This window comes from Rhinoraja longicauda, chromosome 20, assembly GCF_053455715.1.
Source record: "Rhinoraja longicauda isolate Sanriku21f chromosome 20, sRhiLon1.1, whole genome shotgun sequence".
Lineage (NCBI taxonomy): Eukaryota > Metazoa > Chordata > Chondrichthyes > Rajiformes > Arhynchobatidae > Rhinoraja > Rhinoraja longicauda.
In genome coordinates this window covers 18833368-18854789 of record NC_135972.1, presented here as the reverse complement: position 1 = coordinate 18854789, position 21422 = coordinate 18833368, and the positions used below count along the sequence as shown (strand labels likewise).

General features: G+C 44.3%; 1 protein-coding gene across 1 annotated transcript in view; it reads right to left on the bottom strand.

Moving 5' to 3' along the window:
- Positions 1-2462: 2462 nt before the first annotated feature.
- Positions 2463-21422, bottom strand: part of LOC144603383 (EF-hand calcium-binding domain-containing protein 4B-like) — a 30558-nt gene continuing 11598 nt past the window's right edge. The window contains exons 6-18 of the mRNA XM_078416540.1: positions 20892-20982; positions 20673-20765; positions 18422-18609; positions 16454-16525; positions 14638-14686; positions 14373-14464; positions 13211-13637; positions 11392-11524; positions 9210-9291; positions 8127-8241; positions 6234-6335; positions 4083-4159; positions 2463-2624 (exon numbers count right to left, since the gene is read on the bottom strand). Coding sequence (XP_078272666.1) covers positions 2534-2624; positions 4083-4159; positions 6234-6335; positions 8127-8241; positions 9210-9291; positions 11392-11524; positions 13211-13637; positions 14373-14464; positions 14638-14686; positions 16454-16525; positions 18422-18609; positions 20673-20765; positions 20892-20982 — 1612 coding nt within the window. The 3' untranslated portion in view covers positions 2463-2533. The remainder of the gene's footprint in view (positions 2625-4082; positions 4160-6233; positions 6336-8126; positions 8242-9209; positions 9292-11391; positions 11525-13210; positions 13638-14372; positions 14465-14637; positions 14687-16453; positions 16526-18421; positions 18610-20672; positions 20766-20891; positions 20983-21422) is intronic.

Genomic DNA, 21422 nt, shown 5'->3' with positions numbered 1-21422 from the left:
GACTGCCTGTTATCGATTTGATGGAGTCGGGGGGGGGACGGGGGGACGACGAAGACGAATAGGATGACCTCAGACTTGCTCTCGTTTAATTGGAGGAAGTTCTGTGCCATCCAACATTTTATGTCCTCAAGGCAGTGTAAGAGGCTGTTTAAATTTGACTGGTTGTTGGGTTTCAGGGGGAGGTAAAGCTGAGTGTCATCGGCATAGCAGTGGAAAGAAATGCCGTGCCTTTGAATGATTTGGCCAAGGGGGAGCATGTATAGAGAGAAGAGAATGGGGCCTAGGATGGAGCCTTGTGGAACTCCGCAGGAGAGGCTAGCTGGAGCAGAGGAATAACTGCCTATGTTGATGGCGAAACTCCTATCTTTGAGGTAGGAAACGAACCAGCTCAGGGCAGTGCCATCAATGCCAACCGCGTACCGGAGACGGTCAATAAGGATGGTGTGGTCCACTGTATCGAACGCTGCGGATTGCACAGTCGCCGGTGTTGATGGCGAGAAGCAGGTCGTTGTGTACCTTCAACAAGGCAGACTCTGTGCTGTGGTGGGTTCTGAAACCTGACTGGAAACTTTCCAGGATGGTGTTTTGGTGTAGGTAGGGCACTAATTAGTTTAGAATTGCCTTTTCAAGGACTTTTGACAGGAATGGCAGTTTGGAAATGGGTCTGTAGTTGTTAGGCAAGGTGGGGTCTAGGTTAGGTTTTTTCAGTTAGGTTTTTTCACAGGGGTTTAATCACATGCAGCCTTCCCCAAGCTGAACAATATCTCTCCACATGGAACAATGCATTGGTGAAGCACCAACACTTGGAAGGTCATGGATTATACTTTGGGTGAAGACTTCAATATCTACACAGGATGAGGCTTTCCATTCTAGGACATCTGAGATGACGTCTTTCTTTAGTAACTATGGTTTCCCTTTGCCTTTTAGAGATGGATCACTTGCCCATATATCCTTTGTCCCATAGTTCTGCTATCGCTCTCCCCTCCCCCTAGATGGAACTAGGATAGCATTTCACTGTTCATCCAACCAGCCTCCACATTCAGCACCTCATTCTCCAAACATTTTCTGTCACCTCTAATGTGATCACATCATCCCGTCTCCATCCCTTTCTGCCTTCAGCAGAGATCATTCCCTCTGCAACTCCTTGGTTTACTCATCCCTTCCCACCCAAACCACCCGCTCCCTAGTTACTTTCCCCTGCACCCTCATGATATGTAATGCCTGTTCCTACACCCCTCACTTCCATCCAGGGACCCCAGCAGTCCTTCCAGGTGAGATAGAGGTTCATGTACACATTCTGTAATCTCATGTACTGCATTCAGTGTTCTTCATGTGATCTCCTGTAATTCAGCGAGACCAAGCATTGGCTTGGCAACCGTATCGCCAAACACTTGCACTTGGTCCACTGAGGCCTACTGGATCTGCTGGCTGCTAGTCATTTTAACTCGCCTTCTCATTCCCACACTAATCTTTCTGGCTTGGGCTAACTCCATAGCCAGAGTGGGCGGCACGGTAGCGCAGCGGTAGAGTTGCTGCTTTACAGCGAATGCAGCGCCGGAGACTCAGGTTCGATCCTGACTACGGGTGCTGCACTGTAAGGAGTTTGTACGTTCTCCCCGTGACCTGCGTGGGTTTTCTCCGAGATCTTCGGTTTCCTCCCACACTCCAAAGACTTACAGGTATGTAGGTTAATTGGCTGGGTAAATGTAAAAATTGTCCCTAGTGGGTGTAGGATAGTGTTAATGTACGGGGATCGCTGGGCGGCACGGACTTGGAGGGCCGAAAAGGCCTGTTTCCGGCTGTATAGATATGATATGATATGATATGACATGCTGTTGGTGGAAGGGCACCTCATATTCTGTTTGGGTAGCTTACAACCCAACTGTATGAACATTGAATTCTCCAATTTTAGATAACTACGAATCCCCAAACCATCCCTTCATCCCATCCCTTTCTTTCCCCTTTCCCTTGTACTCGCACCTTTGTCTCCCCACCCCCAAGGCAGGTGGGAGTAAGGAAGCCTGAATGACCCAGTTTGTTGGTTCAGTTATGCACAATCTGACCGATTTAAGGTTCCTTCATTTCATATCTGTGTTTCACTTTCAGCTGCAACTTAACCTTTGTACTTGCTGCATGATTTGATTTAATATGCACAGTGTAGGAAGGAACTGCAGATGCTGGTTTACACCAAAGATAGGCATAAAATGCTGGAGTAACTCAGTGGGCCAAGCAGCATCTCTGGATAGAAGGAATGGATGACGTTTCTGGTCGAAAGGTCTCGAGAGATGCTGCTTTCCCGCTGAGTTATTCCAGTATTTTGTGTCTATCTTTAATATGCACGGACTTGCCACTCTTAAATAAATTTCACCCAACCCCATCAATTAACCTGAAGAATTTAATTAAAAATTACCAGTTAGTAAATTCCGTGAAAGAATACTCTCTCAGTTTGTGTAATCCTGCAGCAGAAGCAGCACTCAGGAGATATAAAGCTTCTGTCCAAGGTTCTGCTGAGTGGATGAGTTCATTCTCTACATTACTTTATGCAGCAAAATTTCTGTTTGGGAGAGCCTTCACCAAGTTCAACAAACTTTTCCTTTTCTTTGTCTTCCAGCTCCTTTAAAAGTCTAACAGACAAAAATAATAGTTAGCCACGGTAATAATGTGTGCCGAAGTTTTGAAAATTATCTCCAGACATTTGTAAAAGTGGAAAATATTACAGTTTAGTTCACAGTCCCATTGCCAGGGAAATACAATGGTTATGTTACTGCTTTCCTATCCAAAGGCTTGAACCCCACGCCCATCCTTATTCCCAGCTCTTTGCACACACCCACCCAACACTTAACATCCATGGACATGCTCCACCAGCCCCCCTCGTATCTGCCCCAACTGTGGCCCACTGCCCTGGCACAGCGATGTAAGACAGGGGGGGGGGCTCATTGTGTAAGATGGAGATGAGGCAGAGTTATTTTCTCTCGGAAGGACATGTCTTTAGAACTCTCAATCTTAAAAGGCGGCAGAAGCAAAGTCAAAGAACGATCTTAAGACAAAGGTAGAGCTGGGAAATTGTAGTCACGAGGAAAGTTAGGCCAGCTGGGGTTCTCCGCTGAGGAAGACTTTGTTGAGAAGAATAAATGATGAGGATTTGAATGTTTATAGGAAGGGCATGTGGAGGGGTAAATACCAGGACACGTGATTTAAAAAAATTAACAGAAAGATCGGGGGCGGGGGGGGGGGGGGGGGGGGGATAAGGAATGTATTTTTCACCAGAGTGGGCTTGGACCTCACTGTCCGGAGAGGTAATAGTAGCAAATGAGGTCAGATCCCGAGGAACAGGTTTTGACACCATATGATCACCCTTCATTCTTCTAATCTGCACGAAAACCATATGCAGCTTCACCTACCAAACTGGTGAAAACATTTGCTTTTTTTGTTGTTGCAAGAACCAAGTCACTTATTGAATCTGCCCCTTGCTATGTTGGAATTCTAGCTATGTTGGAATTAAGGCAGCTTGATGCATTATCAGTGTTTGAAGTGGGATGGGAGAGAAGCCTGGCATCATGCCCATTCCTGACATGACTGGGACATCACACACAAGGGGTGGGGGTGGTGGGGGGGCACAAATAAACTGTTCCCAGAGCCGAATACTCCAGGGCAGTTCTTTGCAATAAAAACAAACGGTGTCATCACAGGACTGTTTGCCGTCTGAGCTATTCCAGGGTTACAACACCGACACCATTCAACATTAATATTTTAAACATGGATCAGGGAGATAGAATGAAAAAGTTTATAGAATTTAAGAAAGTTAAAATTTAGGCAAGTCTTAAAAACCTGTTGACATACTAATTTTGAGTCAGATTTTAACGTTGATACAGCGTCTAATCTTCACAAAGTGAACTCCCAACTCCCTGCTATTATTGCACATTCAGAATGAGAAGGAGAAGGGGGTTAGTTGGAAAGACACAGTTTTATGGTCTCAATAGATAATGAAAAAGGTGATGAGATGTTAAAATGTAGAAACCAATGACTGCAGCTTGTTCTTTATACTACCATCAGCCTCTCGTGAGAGGTTGTTCCTCCCATACCTTGCCAGGTGCATCATGGCTTCGGTGATGTTGTCACCAGAGAATGCACTGCATTCATAGAAAATCAGGTTGCTTTCCTGTAAAAAAGATTTAAAGTTGAGCAGATAGAAACAAACCATTCACCCATCCAATGCTCACATCATAAGTTTTAGGAGAAGTATAAGGCCATTCGGCCCATCGTTTACTCCACCATGGCTGATCCAACTCCATCAGTCCCTCCTCCCTCCTGGGTTTACGAACACTCCTTTAAAATGATTTATATTGTTCACCTCAACCAAATCCTGAATTCCTCGACAGAAGCTTGCTTACGTCACCCAAATTCTTCACAGGATTTCTCGTTGAACAAGTTCTGAGGCTTTTCAAAGATTGATATTGGTCAGGAGGACATCAGTGAACAATGGAATATATGCTGGGTCCACTGCATACCCCTGGCAGGCCCAGCCTCCCACTCCACCCCTGAGCCCTGCACTTTATTCTCTCGAAAGTGTATAACCAATTCCCATGAAAGTATCGATTGATTCTTTTCCACAATCCTGCAGGCAGAGCGTTCAAAATCATAGATTGACACAAAGTGCTGGAATAACTCAGCAGGTCAGGCAGCATCTCTGGAGAAAAGGAATAATTGACGTTTTGGGTCGAGACCTTTCTTCAATTTGAAAAAAGGTTCGGTGTGTGTATATATACATATACACACACATACATACCTGTATATAGAGAGGTTTTGCCCTTTTGCACTAATATTGTGTTTTTTATGCGTACATGTGTGTATGTGTGTGTCTATTGTACACACACACACACATTATACAAAAACACACACACACATGTTTTATGCCTGTTTTGTTTAATGACTTGGCAAATCAATTTCCCTCCTGGGTTAAATGAAGTTCTATCGTATCGTATATGTACACATAAAAAACAATTAAAGTGCAAAAAAAACAAACAATGCCCCCAGGTCTATGTAGTTCAGAGCTCATTTGAGGTTTTGCCGCTCAATATCCTGGGATAAAACCCATCTGGGGATTTATCCACCTTAATGCCTTTCTAGAGCCCCAAGATCTTATCCTTCTTAATCTTAAACTGCCATTCCATATTAGTTTTCTCGACACTGACCTCACTGTCCTCCATGTCCTTCTCCTCGATGAAAACAGAAGCAAAGTACTCATTTAGTACTTTGCCTACCTTCCCCGACTCCAACCACCAATTCCCCCCTATCCATGGAATGTTACCGGCTAATAGAGGAAGTAACCAGCCAGCTAAAGGAAAGTTAGGCTTTATTTCAAGGAAAGCAGTGTAGAGGTGGAGAGATCCTGCTCTAACTGAGTTGACACCTGGTGTACAGTTTAAAAAAAAATATACCTGTTGGGAAGGCAGTCTGCAGAAGGTTCACTGTGCTGATCTTGGGATAAAGAGTTAATCTTATGAGGAAAATTGGGCAGGTTTTATTTATTTTTTGTTTCAGAGATACAGCGCGGAAACAGACTCTTCGGCCCACTGAATCCGCACTGACCAGTGATCCCCGCACACTAACACTATCCTACACACACTAGGGACAATTTACATTTATATCAAGCTAATTAACCAACAACCTGTACGTCTTTGGAGAGTGGGAGGAAGCCGAAGATCTCGGAGAAAACCCACGCACGTCACTGGGAGAACATATAAACTCCGTACAGACAGCACCCGTTGTGAGGATCGAGCCCAGGTCTCTGGCGGTGTAAGCACTACCGCTACGCCACCCTGCCACCCTTTATACTCACTAGAGTTTGGGAAAAGGAGTGAGCTTGTCGAGAGGCAAGATTCTGAGGGGTGATAGTGCGGATGACACGAGTCTCATTCACTCGTGAGGGGGGGGGGGGGGGGGGGGGGGATTTTGAACCAGAGGGCATATTCTTACTGTGAGCATCATCCAAAGGATCTCGTTCCTCCTCACCTGGTTCCACCTATCACCTGTCAGCCCCTGTGGTGGACCTCCCTCTCACCTCCTAATTCTGGCCATCCCCTCCCTTCATGCCCATGCCTGGTTGTCACCTGGGCTATCAACGTGGCATTGTTCTCCACCCCCTTGCTCTGGTTTATTTCGACCCATCCTTGGATATCCAGTAAACTATGAATGTCTTAGTATGTTACTAACAAATGTCTTGAGTCACAAACCGTTGCCACTCGCTGTCCTTCTTCAGTAGCAATGCGACGTTCACTTTCCAGATCGGTCTTATTGGCCAGGAGAAGGATCACGACGTCAGGACCTGCTCCCTCCTGCAAAACATGACATCGTAACTGAGCACCCCGCGCAGGGCCTCGATGTGAAACCTCCACAATGTCTCCTTCTTTCAAGCGATTGGGCTTGTATACACTGGAATTTAGAAGGATGAGGGGGGATCTTATTGAAACATATAAGATAATTAGGGGATTGGACACATTAGAGGCAGGAAACATGTTCCCAATGTTGGGGGAGTCCAGAACAAGGGGCCACAGTTTAAGAATAAGGGGTAGGCCATTTAGAACGGAGATGAGGAAGAACTTTTTCAGTCAGAGAGTGGTGAAGGTGTGGAATTCTCTGCCTCAGAAGGCAGTGGAGGCCAGTTCGTTGGATGCTTTCAAGAGAGAGCTGGATAGAGCTCTTAAGGATAGCGGAGTGAGGGGGTATGGGGAGAAGGCAGGAACGGGGTACTGATTGAGAGTGATCAGCCATGATCGCATTGAATGGCGGTGCTGGCTCGAAGGGCTGAATGGCCTACTCCTGCACCTATTGTCTATTGTCTATTGTCTTCTACAGACGCTGCCTGACCTGCTGAGTTTTCCAGCAATTTATGTTTTTATTAGACCAGCTTCAGACTGCACCAGGTGTCCCTCTGCCTTTGCATCATCAGATTATGGAAGATGAATATAATGTGGAAAGGAAGGTCAGCTACTGTGCCTGAAAAAAGCAGATCCTTTTGTCATGGTGTAGGATTGGGAGTGAGAGTGGGGGGTATAGACTGGGGTAATGGTGACTTCACTGTAATGAGATTCTGATAACACAATAATCAACACAAAGGGCCAAAATAAATGTTGATACAAAAGTGGGTGGTTTTGCAGATAGTGAAGATGGCTGTGAAAAATTGCAGCAGGATCTCGATCGATTGGCCAGGTGGTCTGAGGAATGGTTGATGGAATTTAATAGAGAGAAATGTGAGGTGTTGCATTTTGGAAAGTCTAACATAGGCAGGACCTCCACAGTGAATGGTAGGCCTCTGGGGATTGTTGTAGAGCAGAAGGAATCTAGGAGAGCAGGTGCATGTTTCCTTGAAGGCGGAGTCACAGGTACATAGATAGGGTGGTCACAAAGGCTTTTGGCACATTGGCTTTCATCAGTCAGAGTATTGAGTATAGAGGTTGGGGGGTCATGTTGCAGTTGTATAAGACAATGGCGAGACCGCATTTCGAGTATTGTTCAGTTTTAGGCGCCATGTTATAGGAAAGATTTTGTCAAGCTGAAAAGGGAACAGAGAATATTTATGAGGATGTCGCCAGGACCAGAGGGTCTGAGCTATAGGGAGAGGTTGAGTTTGCTGGGACCCTATTCCTTGGAGCACAGGAGGATGAGGGGTGATCGTATAGAGATGTATAAAATCATGAGAGAAATAGATTGGGTAAATGCATGGAGTCTCTTGCCCAGAGTGGGTGAATCGAGGACCAGAGGACATAGGTTTAAGATGAAGGGAAAAGATTTAATAGGAATCCGAGGGGTAACTTTTTCACACAAAGGGTGGTGGATGTATGGATCAAGCCGCCGGAGGATGTTGTTGAGGCAGGAACTATCCCAACATTTAAGAAACAGTTAGACAAGTACGGGGATAGGACAGGTTTGGAGGGATGTGGACCAAACGCAGGCAGGTAGGACTAGTGTAGCTGGGACATGTTGGCCGGTGTGGGCAAGTTGGGCCAAAGGGCCTGTTTCCACACTGTATCACTCTATGACTCTATGACCAAAATAAATCGCAAACCAAGTTAAGTTTGGTGCACTAGGAGATGTGTGGTGCCAGAAGATGGGAAGGAAGGCGAAACCTGGACACTTTGTAGCCAGTGGCGGACAGCGTGGAAGCTGGCGGCAGCCGTGATGTCGTAGACCAGAACAACTCCATCTGTCTTACGGAGGAACTGCTTTGTAACGCTATGAAACCTACAGCAGGAAACAACAGCAACAATTATCGCAGTCAACTCAAAGAGTTCAAAAATATTTCCATACTTTGTTAGTTTTAAAGTTTCCAAATTTAGACGTTCTAAATTGAATCAGAAATTGATCCAGTCAAAGCCATTTCCTTCTAGTTTGCAGTCACGCAAGCAAGCGGTTGACGCCACCACACAAGAACTAAGGTCCAGGATGCACATATAACACCCAAAACTGCAGATAAATCTCTAAAATCTGGGGATTTATTTGCAATTTTCAGATTAATTAGACTGTCATCAAGGTCAGCACAGGCATGGTGGGCCGAAGGGCCTGTTCTTGCACCGTACTCTTCTATGCTCTATTAACTTATCCAAATTATTCACTGCAGTGATTTCAAATCATAGCCAAGGGCAAGGGGCAAGTTCCTAAGAGATAGGAGCAGAATAAGGCCATTCAACCCATCACATCTACTCTGCCAGTAAAGTACTAAGTAAAGAAGAGGCCATGTAAAATACAGCCCCCAGTAAGATAAGAGTTAAAACACTGACCTAGGGAAACTCTTCTTAAAAGTTTGCACCAAATTCTGCCCTGGAGCACCTTACCGATAATAACACTTACGTATGGGTATTGATTGCCCACAGCTCTGCCATGAGCACCATAACACCAAATACACACCACAAGGCTGTGCGCTCAGTTCTTCAGGCATCTGTACAATTCCTTTCTCAGGCATTTGGACAATTTGGCATGTTCATAAGGATTCTTTCCAATTTGTATAGATGCGCTGAGGAAAATATTTTGACGGGATGGATCTCAACCTGGCATGGCAACTGTTCTGGTCTTTACCCCCCGAATCACTTTCTCTGGAGAATAAATGTGGCCTTTCTATGAACCATGTTTTTTTTTTAGACAGCCACCATTCTATGTTTCAAATGAGGACTTCAAGGACAATGCCAGCGTGAACATTCCAAGCACTGACGCACCGTTCCTGTCCCGCAGTGTCCCACAGCTGGAGAGCCAGCACGCTGCCATCAACGTTCATTGTTTTCACACAGTAATCGATACCTGGGAGCAAAAAAAACGTCTTTAATACAGAGGCACTTAATGTCAGTTCAGGTTTAGGTTTATTACTGCACATGTACAGACAAAAGCTTTGTTTTGCATATAACCATATAACCATATAACAATTACAGCACGGAAACAGGCCCGTTCGGCCCTACCAGTCCACGCCGACCACTTTCTCTGACCTAGTCTCATCTACCTGCTCTCAGACCATAACCCTCCAATCCCCTCCCATCCATATACCTATCCAATTCACTCTTAAATAATAAAATCTAGCCTGCCTCCACCACTTCCACCGGAAGCTCATTCCACACAGCCACCACCCTCTGAGTAAAGAAGTTACCCCTCATGTTACCCCTAAACTTTTGTCCCTTAATTCTGAAGTTATGTCCCCTTGTTGGAATCTTCCCCACTCTCAAAGGGAAAAGCCTACCCACGTCAACTCTGTCCGTCCCTCTTAAATTTTTTAAAACCTCTATCAAGTCCCCCCTCAACCTTCTACGCTCCAAAGAATAAAGACCCAACCTGTTCAACCTCTCTCTGTAGCTTAAGTGCTGAAACCCAGGCAACATTCTAGTAAATCTCTTCTGTACATGCTGTCCAATCATAACATATAATACTTTACATAAATAGAATCAAGTAACACTCAATTACAATAGATGAACAGTGCTGAAGTAGAGATCATAGAGAGCTTCAAATTCCGAGGAGTAAATATCACTAGCAACTTGTCCTGGACCACCCGTATTGAAGCAATGGCAAAGAGAGCCACACCAACATCTCTACTTCCTTACAAGTCTTAGGAAGTTCCTCATGATGCCATGAACTCTCACCAACTTCTACAGATGCACCATGGAAAGCATTTTATCGGGATGCATCACAGCCTGGTTTGGGAACAGCTCCATCCAAGGATGCAAGAAAATGCAGACACTTGTGGATGCAGCCCAGACCATCACACAAACCAACCTCCCTTCCGTTGACTCAAGGCCACCAACATAATCAAGGACAAACTGCACACTGGCCCCTCCCTCTTCTCCCCTCACCCATCAGGCAAGAGGTATAGAAGCGTGAAGACGCACACCTCCAGATTCAGGGACAGTTTCTTCCCAGCTGTTATCAGGCAAATGAACCATCTTACCAACTAGAGAGCAGTCCTGAGCTATTATCCACCTTATTGGAGACCCTCAGACTATCTTTGATCGGACTTTACTGGACTTTATCTTGCACTAAATGTTTTTCACGTTATTTCCATTATCAGGTCTCTGTACATTGTGGATGGTTCGACTATAATCATGTATTGTCTTTCCTCTGACTGGTTAGCATGCAAGAAAAGCTTTTCACTGAACCTCAGTACATGCAACAATAAGCTGAACCTAACTAAACTTGAGCAAAGAGGAAGATATAGAGCACAGAATATAGTTCGCAGTATTGCAATGCACCGATGCCATAGACAAAGTTCAATGTCTGCAATGGGGTCGAGGTAAACGCAGGGGGCAGCACCAATGCAGATATCGACGCAGCGAAGAAAGAGCTGGTGGGGTGATGAACCCATACAGGCTTGGAACAAGGACTGTTCCACGCAGCCAACAGAAAGACCAGCATCACTCATGGCCATGTGAGTGTCAATCCCATGACTTCTCTTCCAGCACATTTCCCGTTCATAATGATGAACAATGTTATCACAAGTTACCAACTGGTACTAAATTCATAAAATTATTTTCACAAAATTAAATCCGTGTCAAGTGACACTGGGTAATGTAAGTTAGGTTCAGGGAAAGCTAGTTTCCTATCACTATTTGGTTCTTGAACCAACGTGCACATCCTTATCCTACCTCAACAATGGATCACTATGGCCACCTCTTGCACGGCTATGGACTTGTTTATTTTTTCCCGATTGTGTTTGACACTAATGTCTATTTTTTGAACTATCTCCTTCTTTTGGAAATTTCATGTATAATTTATCGATAATTTACATATAGTTTATGTTTTTCCTGTGGTGGAGTCGATGTGCCTGTGATGTTGCTGCAGGCAAGATTTTCCATTGTACTGGTATCTCGCTATTCTCGTGCATAAACTCAACTCAAAAATTGATGTCACCTTACGTACCGACCGTTGCACAGATTCCAGGATAAAAACCATCACCACAAAATCTTCTCAAAAGAGAGCTTTTTCCCACACTGGAATTACCAATCAGGATTACTTTGAACAAACGCTCAGGGTTGGAGAATGTTCCTCTGACCTGCAAAAGTATTTTTTGTTTAGTTAAAAAGCTTTGTCAAATTAACAATCATTCAAAAAAACAAAACAGCTTTGAGTAGGTGCATTAGACAAGACTGGCCTGGCAGTGCCTGGGATGGTTCCAATTTCAGCTCTGCTTCAGGGCAATGGCATTAATATCGCAGAGAATGTCGATATGCCAGGGTGACAATACAAAGTTAAAAAAGAGACCATTATGTTATAGAAACATAGAAAATAGGTGCAGGAGTAGGCCATTCGGCCCTTCGAGCCTGCACCGCCATTCAATATGATCATGGCTGATCATCCAGCTCAGTAACCTGTACCTGCCTTCTCTCCATACCCCCTGATCCCTTTAGCCACAAGGGCCACATCTAACTCCCTCTTAAATATAGCCAATGAACTGGCCTCAATTTAGAGGCCAGTCTATAAAGACGAGAGAAGGTAAAGAAGCATTTAATTGGGGATTTCCTAAATGTTGATTCTATTTCGTAAATTGTATGAAGAAAAAGGAAGATTAGTTAAGATTTGATCCAAAAGGGAAATGTTGCAAATGCTGGAAACACTCAACAGGTCATGTCTGGAGAAACAAAATAAACGTAAAATTATTCAGCAATACGAATTATTCATTTATCTTCAAAAGGGGGAGGTTGTTACACAGAACACTGGTGACTCGTGGAGGTTTTGTATTTTAACTAATTCCAAACTATAAAGCCTTTTACCGCATTCAGGAAAGAGGAAATTGCTTGTGTCTGTGACGACTGAAAGAAAAAAGCTTTTTCAACTGGAAGACACATCTTGCATCTTTCACTATTTCAAGATGTCCCCAGGAAATTTATAAAGTCATAATCATACAGCACGGAAACAGGCTCTTCGGCCCAACTCATCCATGCCAACTAAGAAGGCCCATCTAAGGTAATCCCACCTGACTGTGTTTGGTCCATATCCCTCTAAAATGTTTCTATCTATGTACCTGTCCAAGTGTCTCTGAAATGTTGTTGTTGAACACGAGTTAACCACGTCCTCAGCTAGATCGTTCCATATACCCACCACTCTGAGTGAAAAAGTTAGGGGGAGAAAGCAGGAACGGGATACTGGTTTTGGATGATCAGCCATGATCATATTGAATGCTGGCTCGAAGGGCCGAATGGCCTACTCCTGCACCTATTTACTATGTTTCTAAAATTGGGAATAGAGAGAGAGGGTGATGGTGGAGAGTTGTTTTTATGATTGGAAATCCGTGACCAGCGGTGTATCACAGAGATCGGTTCTGTGACCCTTGTTGTTTGTCACATACATAAATAACTAGGAGGCATGATTAGCAATTTTGAGGATGAGGTAAAAAAAGAGGTGTTGTTGATGTGAGGAGGGTAGTGTTAGGCTACACTGATTGGGTAGCAAGCTTGGCAGGGCAAAGGCAGACAGAAGTCAATCCAGGTAATGATGTGAGGAATTTGGGTCTCTGAAAGAGCAAGCCCAATGATATGAATAGGGGGGCCCTGGGAGTCTTGAGGAACAAATCCAAAGATCTCTGATGGCAGCAGAGATAGAGTAATGAGGGTCGAATACAGGATGTTTTCAATCCCTTCTTCAGACTCCTCTTGTGCAGTTCTGGTGCCATATTATAGGAAGGATGCGGAGGAGATTCACCAGGATGCCAGGATAGAATATTGCAAGGTTTAAAACTTACTTGTGCCAATGCAACTTGGTCTGGAGATGTAGGGGCTAGTGCCACTGGTGTTGTTAGAGGTGCAGGGGCCAGTGCCACTGGTGGTGTTAGAGACGCAGGGGCCAGTGCCACTGGTGGTGTCAGAGATGAAGGGGCCAGTGCCACTTGGGCTGGAGACGCAGGAGTCTCTGCTGATTCCAGGGCCTGATCTTCAAGCTCCTGCTCGTCATTTACCTCAATCCAGTTCGGTAACTGAGTTGCCGAATGTGTTTCAAGAAACAGTGGTAATGGATCCTCTTCAATTGAAATAATTCTCTGCAAGTACCGTCTTTCTCCTCTGGCAGATTCCTTATCCATTCCTTCTCTGGCATGACTCGCACCAATTGCTTGCTCCAAATTTTTCGATAAGAACTTTGAACTTCCAAGCTCCTCAAAGTCTACACCTTTCCTAAAAAAAGTGAAGGAAATGATATACCAGAGCTTAAAACAAATTGCTTCTCTGATTCAATGAATAAAATGCACAGAAACAAGGAACTGCAGGTACTGGTTTACCAAAAAAAGACAGAAAGTGCTGGAATAACTCAGCGGGTCAAGCATCATCTCTGAAGAACATGATTGGTAATGTTTCGAGTCAGGACGCTTTTAAGAGCATACAAATGCACAGGGTTACAAGGGTGGGGTTACAAAGTCCAACCCGCCAAAGCAAAAAACAAATTGCCAGATGATGGGTCCGACCAGAAAAGTCGACTGTCCATTTCCGTCCACTGGTGGTGCCTGAGCCATGAGTTCCTCCAGCACTTTTTTTTTTTTTTTTTCGCTGCAGGTTCCAGCATGAAGAGGAATTGTCAACAACGTTTGTGTTCAGAGGAAAGAGCAGGGATCTCACTGAAATGACAAACTTCCTGGCTGATGCAGAAAGACCAAATGTGAGGAAGGTCTTTCCACTGTCTGGGATACTTTGTGTTAGAGGAGGAGAAGTTTAGGAATGGGACAAAGAGCAACTTCATCCCTCAGGTTTGTGAACCTGCGGAATTCACTGCGCAGAAAGCAGTCAAGGTTAAGTTGTGAGTGTCGTTTAGTAGAACGATAAATTTAAAAGAGCTCGCGATTCATGAGAATATGGTATAGGGATAAACCGACCACTTAGTGAATTACATGATACAGAACATTGTCGGAGGTGTACCTTCCCGAATAGAGCTTGGGCTCCACACACTGACCATCGGCATGCCCAACTTTCTGCTTCCCCGAAGTAGATGTTTCATATTTGAATGGTTCCTGGAATGTAATGAAGATTGAAATAATTTTAGAATTTTATTTTTCAAATGTACCTGCTTGATCCACGATATCTTTTCATAGACACTATATTCTTTATTTTCAAGATAACTCCAGCAAAGATAAAATCACTCCCTGTCTGTTAGAGGAGACCACAAAAATAAGCACAAACTCACCTGGAAATTGGACATATTCCGTTCATCTCGAAGGTGCTTGTTCATCTCTCTGCAATATTGCCAAGTACAAATCAAAATTTCATTCAAAGCCATGAAAACCCAAGAGAAAATGTTTGGGACATTTTGTACATTTCTCATACCCAAATCCAGAAATGTATTGCAAAAAATAGAAGCTGGAGTCAGCCATTAACCTCCCAGCCAGCTCTGCATTCACCAAGATCATGGCTATTCTTTAACTCAGTGCCACCTATGAATACTGATCTCCATATCTGTGATTTAGTGTAGTTCAGTTTATTGTCATGTTTACCAAAGTACAGTGAAAAGCTTTTGTTGCATGCTAAACAGTCAGTGGAAAGACAATGCATGATTACAATCAAGCCATTCACAGTGTACAGATACATTTAATTAATGTCATTAATATCTAAAAATGTATCATTGTTGGTTGAATATATTCAATGACTGCATCTACATGGTTCTCTGCAGATGCAAATCAAAGATTAATTGCAAAGATAGACACAAAATGCTGGAGTAATTCAAAGGGATAGGCAGCATCTCTGGAGAGAAGGAATGGGTAACGTTTCGGATTGAGACCCTTCTGGGTCACGGGATTTTTTTCTCTCTCCGCTCCATCCCGAATGACTGGCTTTATTTTGAGACTGTGATCCCAGATCTTGACGCATAAGCCAGGGGGGGAAAAAAACCCAATTCCGTATCCATCCTATCAAGCCCCTCACTGCTGACTTCAATGAGATTAACTTTCACCATTTCTAAACTTTAAGCACAGACTCAATTATGCTTAATTGTCCTTGATTTATTTCTTCAGAAGGTTTACAGGATTGTGGTGTAATCAGAGGTTTATTTATCAACTACAACACTACTAATTACTGAACTTTTCCATCTGCATTTGGCACTGGTGTTTTTCCATGTCTACTGTGGCCACTGGTCTCCGGCTTCCAATTACAAAAAGAACCCTCCACCATCACCCTGTCTAATATTGGGCTGAAAAGTCTGTTCCTGTGCTGCACTGTTCAATTAACCAGGCAATCTTGGATCCCATGGACTTGAGAACCAGTCTCCCATGTGAGTCTTTGTCAAGTCTATTGGGATCCATGCAGACTTCATCAACTAGACTTCCCTCATTAAAAACAATAATAAAAGTTGAACGTATTAGAAATAAAGTTTCTGTCCTTATTTTAGATTCCCAACATCTGAAGCTTTTTTTTTGTGATTTTCAATAGGTTTTGTTATCTCTTTGCAAAAAATCAATCCGATTGGTTGGATATCACCCTAACAAAGTGATGATGATTAGTTTTAATTAACCTCTGACTGTCTTTTAGTTTAGAGATACAGCGTGGAAATAGGCGCATCGAGTCCACGCCGACCAGCGGTCCCAACACACTTACACTATCCCACACACGCTAGGGACAATTTACAATTATATCAAGCCAATTAACCTACAAAGCTGTGCGTCACTGGAGTGTGGGAGGAAATTCGGGAGAGTGTGGGAGATCTGGGAGAAAACCCATGCAGTTCACGTGGAGAATGTACAAACTCTGTATTGATAAGCACCTGTAGTCAGGATTGAACCTGGGCCTTTGGCGATGTAAGGCAGCAACTCTACCGCTGCACCACCATGCTGCCCTATGTACGTTAATTCTGTCTCTCAGAATTGGTAATGCCACTATTCTAGAACTACATTTGAAAAGATGTAATGCTGGGTCCAGCTACCTTGTCTCTGTGGCCAAATCACACCACAAGGCTTTGTAACCTACAAGCAATGGCACTACATGGAATGCAATCAGCAACACAACCTTACCTCAAGAGGTCCATCTGTTTCAAAAGGTTCAGCTTCTCTCTCTCCAGACCCTCGGTCACACGATAGAGCTCTCTGAGGAGGATACATCATTCAAATATTGAATTATTGTTTCAAAACTTAAATCAATTCTCGGTTTTTACATTCGTATCTTACAGTGAAAGGAATTTCTATTAAAAACAGTGTAACTGAATGGAAGGATGCCCTTGCCACACCACTCTATGTACAAGCAACCCAGGCAGACTCATCTCCCACATTCTCTCCCGCGCCCAGTAACTTTCCATTCAAATAATCCAGCTCCTTTTGGAATGCTACAAGTCTTCCTCCACAACTATCCACTGCACCCCTCATTGTTTAAAAAACAATTCCTGTGTCACTTACAATTCTTCCACCCATAACCTTTTTATGCTGCCTGGTTCTTCACCTCACTGCCAATGGACACAGATTCTCTTTACCTGCTCCATCGGCACTATTCTTGGTATTAAATGCCTTTGTCAGTTCCCCTCACATCTTCTATATTGCAAGGAGAAACATCCTTCATCTAACTCTTCTTCAGAGGCAGACCCGTGCGCCCAAGGATGATTTGATTCCTCTCCGTCTGTTATGTCTGAGATGGCTAATGAGGGACTGTAGACCTGTCCACAGACTGGACTGCTGGGCAGGCAGTTAGCCGGGCGGTGAGCCCTACCAACTATTACACAGGCCTGTTTCTGTGCTGTATGACTCTATCAGTCTATGACGTTAGATCAATGCAATTGCACAGAATAAGTTCATGCGAATAACGCTATACAAAAATGTTTCTTGAAATTGGTGTTTTCTAATATCCTTAAACAATTATCATATGTTTGTTTCTTGAAACATAAACAAATGATAATTGTTTAAGGATATTAGAAAATACCAATTTCTCTCACAATCAATCGATTACAAATTTCATAAAATGTCTCAAAGTTCAGACAACATGTGGTTTTATCAAAGGCAGACACAAAATGCTGGAGTAACTCAGCGGGACAGGCAGCATCTCTGGAGAGTAGGAGTGGGTGACGTTTCGGGTCGAGACCCTTCTTCAGGCTGATGTCAGGGGAGTGGGCGGGACAGAGATAGAATGTAGTCGGAGACAGTAAGACTGGTGGGAGAACTGAGAAGTGGGAGGGGATGGAGAGAGAGAGGGAAAGCAAGGCCTATTTGAAGTTAGAGAAGTCAATGTTCATACCGCTAGGGTGTATGCTGCCCAAGCGAAATATGAGGTGCTGCTCCTCCAATTTGCACTGGGCCTCACTCTGACAATGGAGGAGGCCCAGGACAGAAAGTCAGATTGGGAATGGGAGTGGGAGTTAAAGTGCTGAGCCACCGGGAGATCGGTAGGCGCGCTGAGCAGAGGTGATCGCCGAGCCTGCACTTAGTCTCGCCGATGTACAGAAGTTAACACCTGGAACAGCGGATACAGTAGATGAGGTTGGAGGAGGTGCAAGTGCCCCGGCCTCACCTGAAAAGACTGTTGGGGTCTTTGGATGGAGTCGAGGGGGGAGGTAAAGGGACAGGTGTTGCATCTCCTGCGGTTGCAGGGGAAAGTACCTGGGGAGGGGGTGGTTTGGGTGGGAAGGGACAAGTTGACCAGGGAGTTGCGGGGGGAACGGTCTCTGTGGAAAGCAGAAAGGGGTGGAGATGGGAAGATGTGGTCAGTTGTGGGATCCCGTTGGAGGTGACGAAAGTGTAGGAGGATTATATGGTGTTTATCTGTCTACCTTCGATTCAAACCAGCATCTTCAGTTCTTTCTGACACATGTAGTTTGTCAAACACATTTTACACACAACTACCTTGCTAACTCCCATTTCACATGTCATAGCCATGCCAATTTCCACTGCACACTCTTTTGTCACACAGACTCAGTTCACACGCTCTTGCCATGTAACTCACATTTCACACGCCATTGTCACATGACACATTTCACACGCCATCGCCACGTAACTCACAGTTCCCGCTCCTCCTGCAGTTGGGACGTTTCTTGCTGGACCGCCTGCACTTCATGCTGAGCCGCCACCAGCTCCTCCCTCATGTGATGGAGTGCATCCTCCAACTCCTCCGTCGTTCTCTTCAGACTACGATTCTCCGTCCGCGACTCCTGCTTTTCACCGAGCAGCCCTTCCAACTCTTTCTCCAACTGGCAACGAGAATGGAGACGGTGAAACTGGATTGGCCATTCTCAGAACAATCCTTAGTGGTGTCTGGAGCTTCACCAATGATCCACCCACACTACACATGTTCAAAAATCAATGAATTCAACCGATGGCCTCCACAGTGAAATATTGGAACAATTAAGATTTATAAACGCTGCAAACGGGATTCTATCTACACAACTTTTACAGCCACAGGGCAGTACAGGGTCCCATTGTCTTAGAATTTAACTCCATTCTTAACTTGTGCACCCAGGTTAGACATCCACCTGTGGCTGGAAGCACTACATGGACAGAGAGTGTGGCATGGTGAGGGTGTCTATCCAGGTGGAATGCAATGAGGCAGCATACTAACGCTAACCCTGAGACACGACCAGACATGACAGGGCAAAGATGAATCCATAAAGAACAAACTTTCCAGACGAAACATTATTTGAAAGATATTTTAAAAAGCAGTGGGAAACGTTCTCTACTTTGCATTTCAGAGCGATACGTTTCTCGAGGCAAAGGGCATTATCTTCACAGCAAATAATTCTAATCTAGCAGAATGTTAATCGGGTTCAACACCAGACGTAACTTTTGGGGCAAGGTTTGGAATAAGCAGGCTTGGCATTTCAGCAAACAATGCGTGGCAAATTTAATCTAAAAGTCGGTTCCCCGTTGAAGTATATTTGGCCTTTATAGAATGCTTTATTGTAAAATGTTATGTCTTATCTATACATTTCCAAGCTGCATTATTGTGGCATCTCCATTTAGGGAGCATTATTTTCCCAAACTCCGCCCATATCCTGCCAAATCCTGGTGAATCTTCACTGCACTCTTTCCAGCTTCATGGCATCTTTCCTCTAGCAAGGTGACCAAAACTGAACGCGATACTCCAGGTGTTCCTTCACCAATGTCTTCTACAACTGCAAAATAACATCCCAACTTCCATACTCATTGCCCTTACTGGTTGGTCAAGAAGTGCCAAAGCCTTCATCACCACCCTGTCTTCCGTGAGTAGATAAAATGGGGAAGAAGCTGCTCTTGAGTTTGGTGCTGTCAAACTTTTGTATCTTCGGCCTAATGGGAGAGGAGAGAATAGGGAATGACAGGGGCATGAGGGTCGTTAATAATGTTGACCATTTCCTCAAAGCAGCTTGAAACGTGGATGGAGTCAATGGGGCTGCCGGAGTTGGGGGGGGGGGGGGGGGGGGGGAGATGTAGGTGGGTTCATATGCTGGCCCGAAATGCATTGTCACTCTGCAATTTCTTGCAGTCTTTGGCAGAGCCATTGCCAAACCAAGATGGTGTATCTTTACAAGTTGGCAAACGGATGACAGATATTTGATCGTAAGAGAGTTAAGGGGTATTGGAATGGTGTGGTCAAGATGAACTCGGTCATGTTCTTAATGAATGGTGGATTAGACTCAAGGTGCAGATTTTCTTTAGCCGCTGAGGACGTAGAGGCGTTGGTGTGTCTTTCTGGCCATAGCATCAATGTGATTGGACCAGGACAAATTGTTGGCGATACTAAAGTTGAGGTTCTTGACCATCTTCACAACAGCCCCATTGATCCTGACTGGGGCGTGACCTCCACCTTACACCCGGAAAGTCCATGTCTAGCTCCTTCACTTTGCAGATATTGTGGAAGAGATTGTGGTCTTGAAAGAATACTACTAAACTTCCTGTTTCTGCAAGGGTGAGCACTCGAGGCCAATTCTCATAAAAGTTAGAAGAAGGGGAGTTGGTTTTATAGAAAAAAAAAATTCTGAGAAGGATTTTGCCAGAATGTGGGCACATTCTGACCAGCCTTTGGGAGGGAGCATTGATTGGGCTGTCAGAGATGATGTGCCAGTGGTACACACTGGCCCAGGGGTGGGGATGAATTTAGGGTAGAACAACCTTGGGTTTTATTCTCCTGATACAGAAGATGAAGGGATGATGTGATCGCATTGTTTGAATTGGATGACAGACATCCATAAACTATTTTCCCCGAGTGAAATTTGGATTCCAAGGACACAGTTTTAAATCAAAGTGAAACGAGAGTGAAATCAGTTGCCAGAATTACCCTCATGTTACTCAGGGAGAGCTCTTCCTGTTCTCGCTCTTTAATCTTCAGCTTTTCTTCTAGTTTCTGACATCGAAAGTTCAAATCGGAAGCCTGAGCAGCAGAAAGATACAGCACAGCATCAACAAACCTTCTGAAGCAAAATCTCCACAAGCCAAATCTATAGGTTAAACAAACTACTATTTCCTAAAGAAGGAGATATTTATTTAAAGCCCATACTTTGTTAAACATGGCCAGTTTTTCCCTTTGAATCTGTTGCTCCATTTCACTGTACAGATGTTCAATTTCTTCCAGATTTTCTGCCTCTTTTCTGCAAATAACCAACAGATTTGCAGATTTAGTTTGAGATAAAAAAACAAAGCACATCTGTTAACTTGTGTTCAGTGACTTCTGCCAGCGGCAACAAGGGGAATAGAAGCTGGGAGCTGTCCAAATCATGGGACTCCAATTCTGGGGAAATTATCGCCCTGTTGATGCTGCCATTGTGATTCAGACATCAGTTCACTCTCCCGCCTTCACGGGCATGGATGCGCTGGATATACCCAGGGCTGGATGGCTGCTGAAACTTGACTCTGTGCTGCTGGATTTGTGGACCTTGACATTTTATAAACGCATTGGTTATATCTCTGAGGACAAGCACCTGGATTTAACCTGAAATCAGAAATAAAACAAGATGCTGGAAGCTTTCAGCAGAGAGGGCAGTATCAGTGGAGAGCACAGGGGAGTTGGTGCATCAGGTTGATGCCTTTT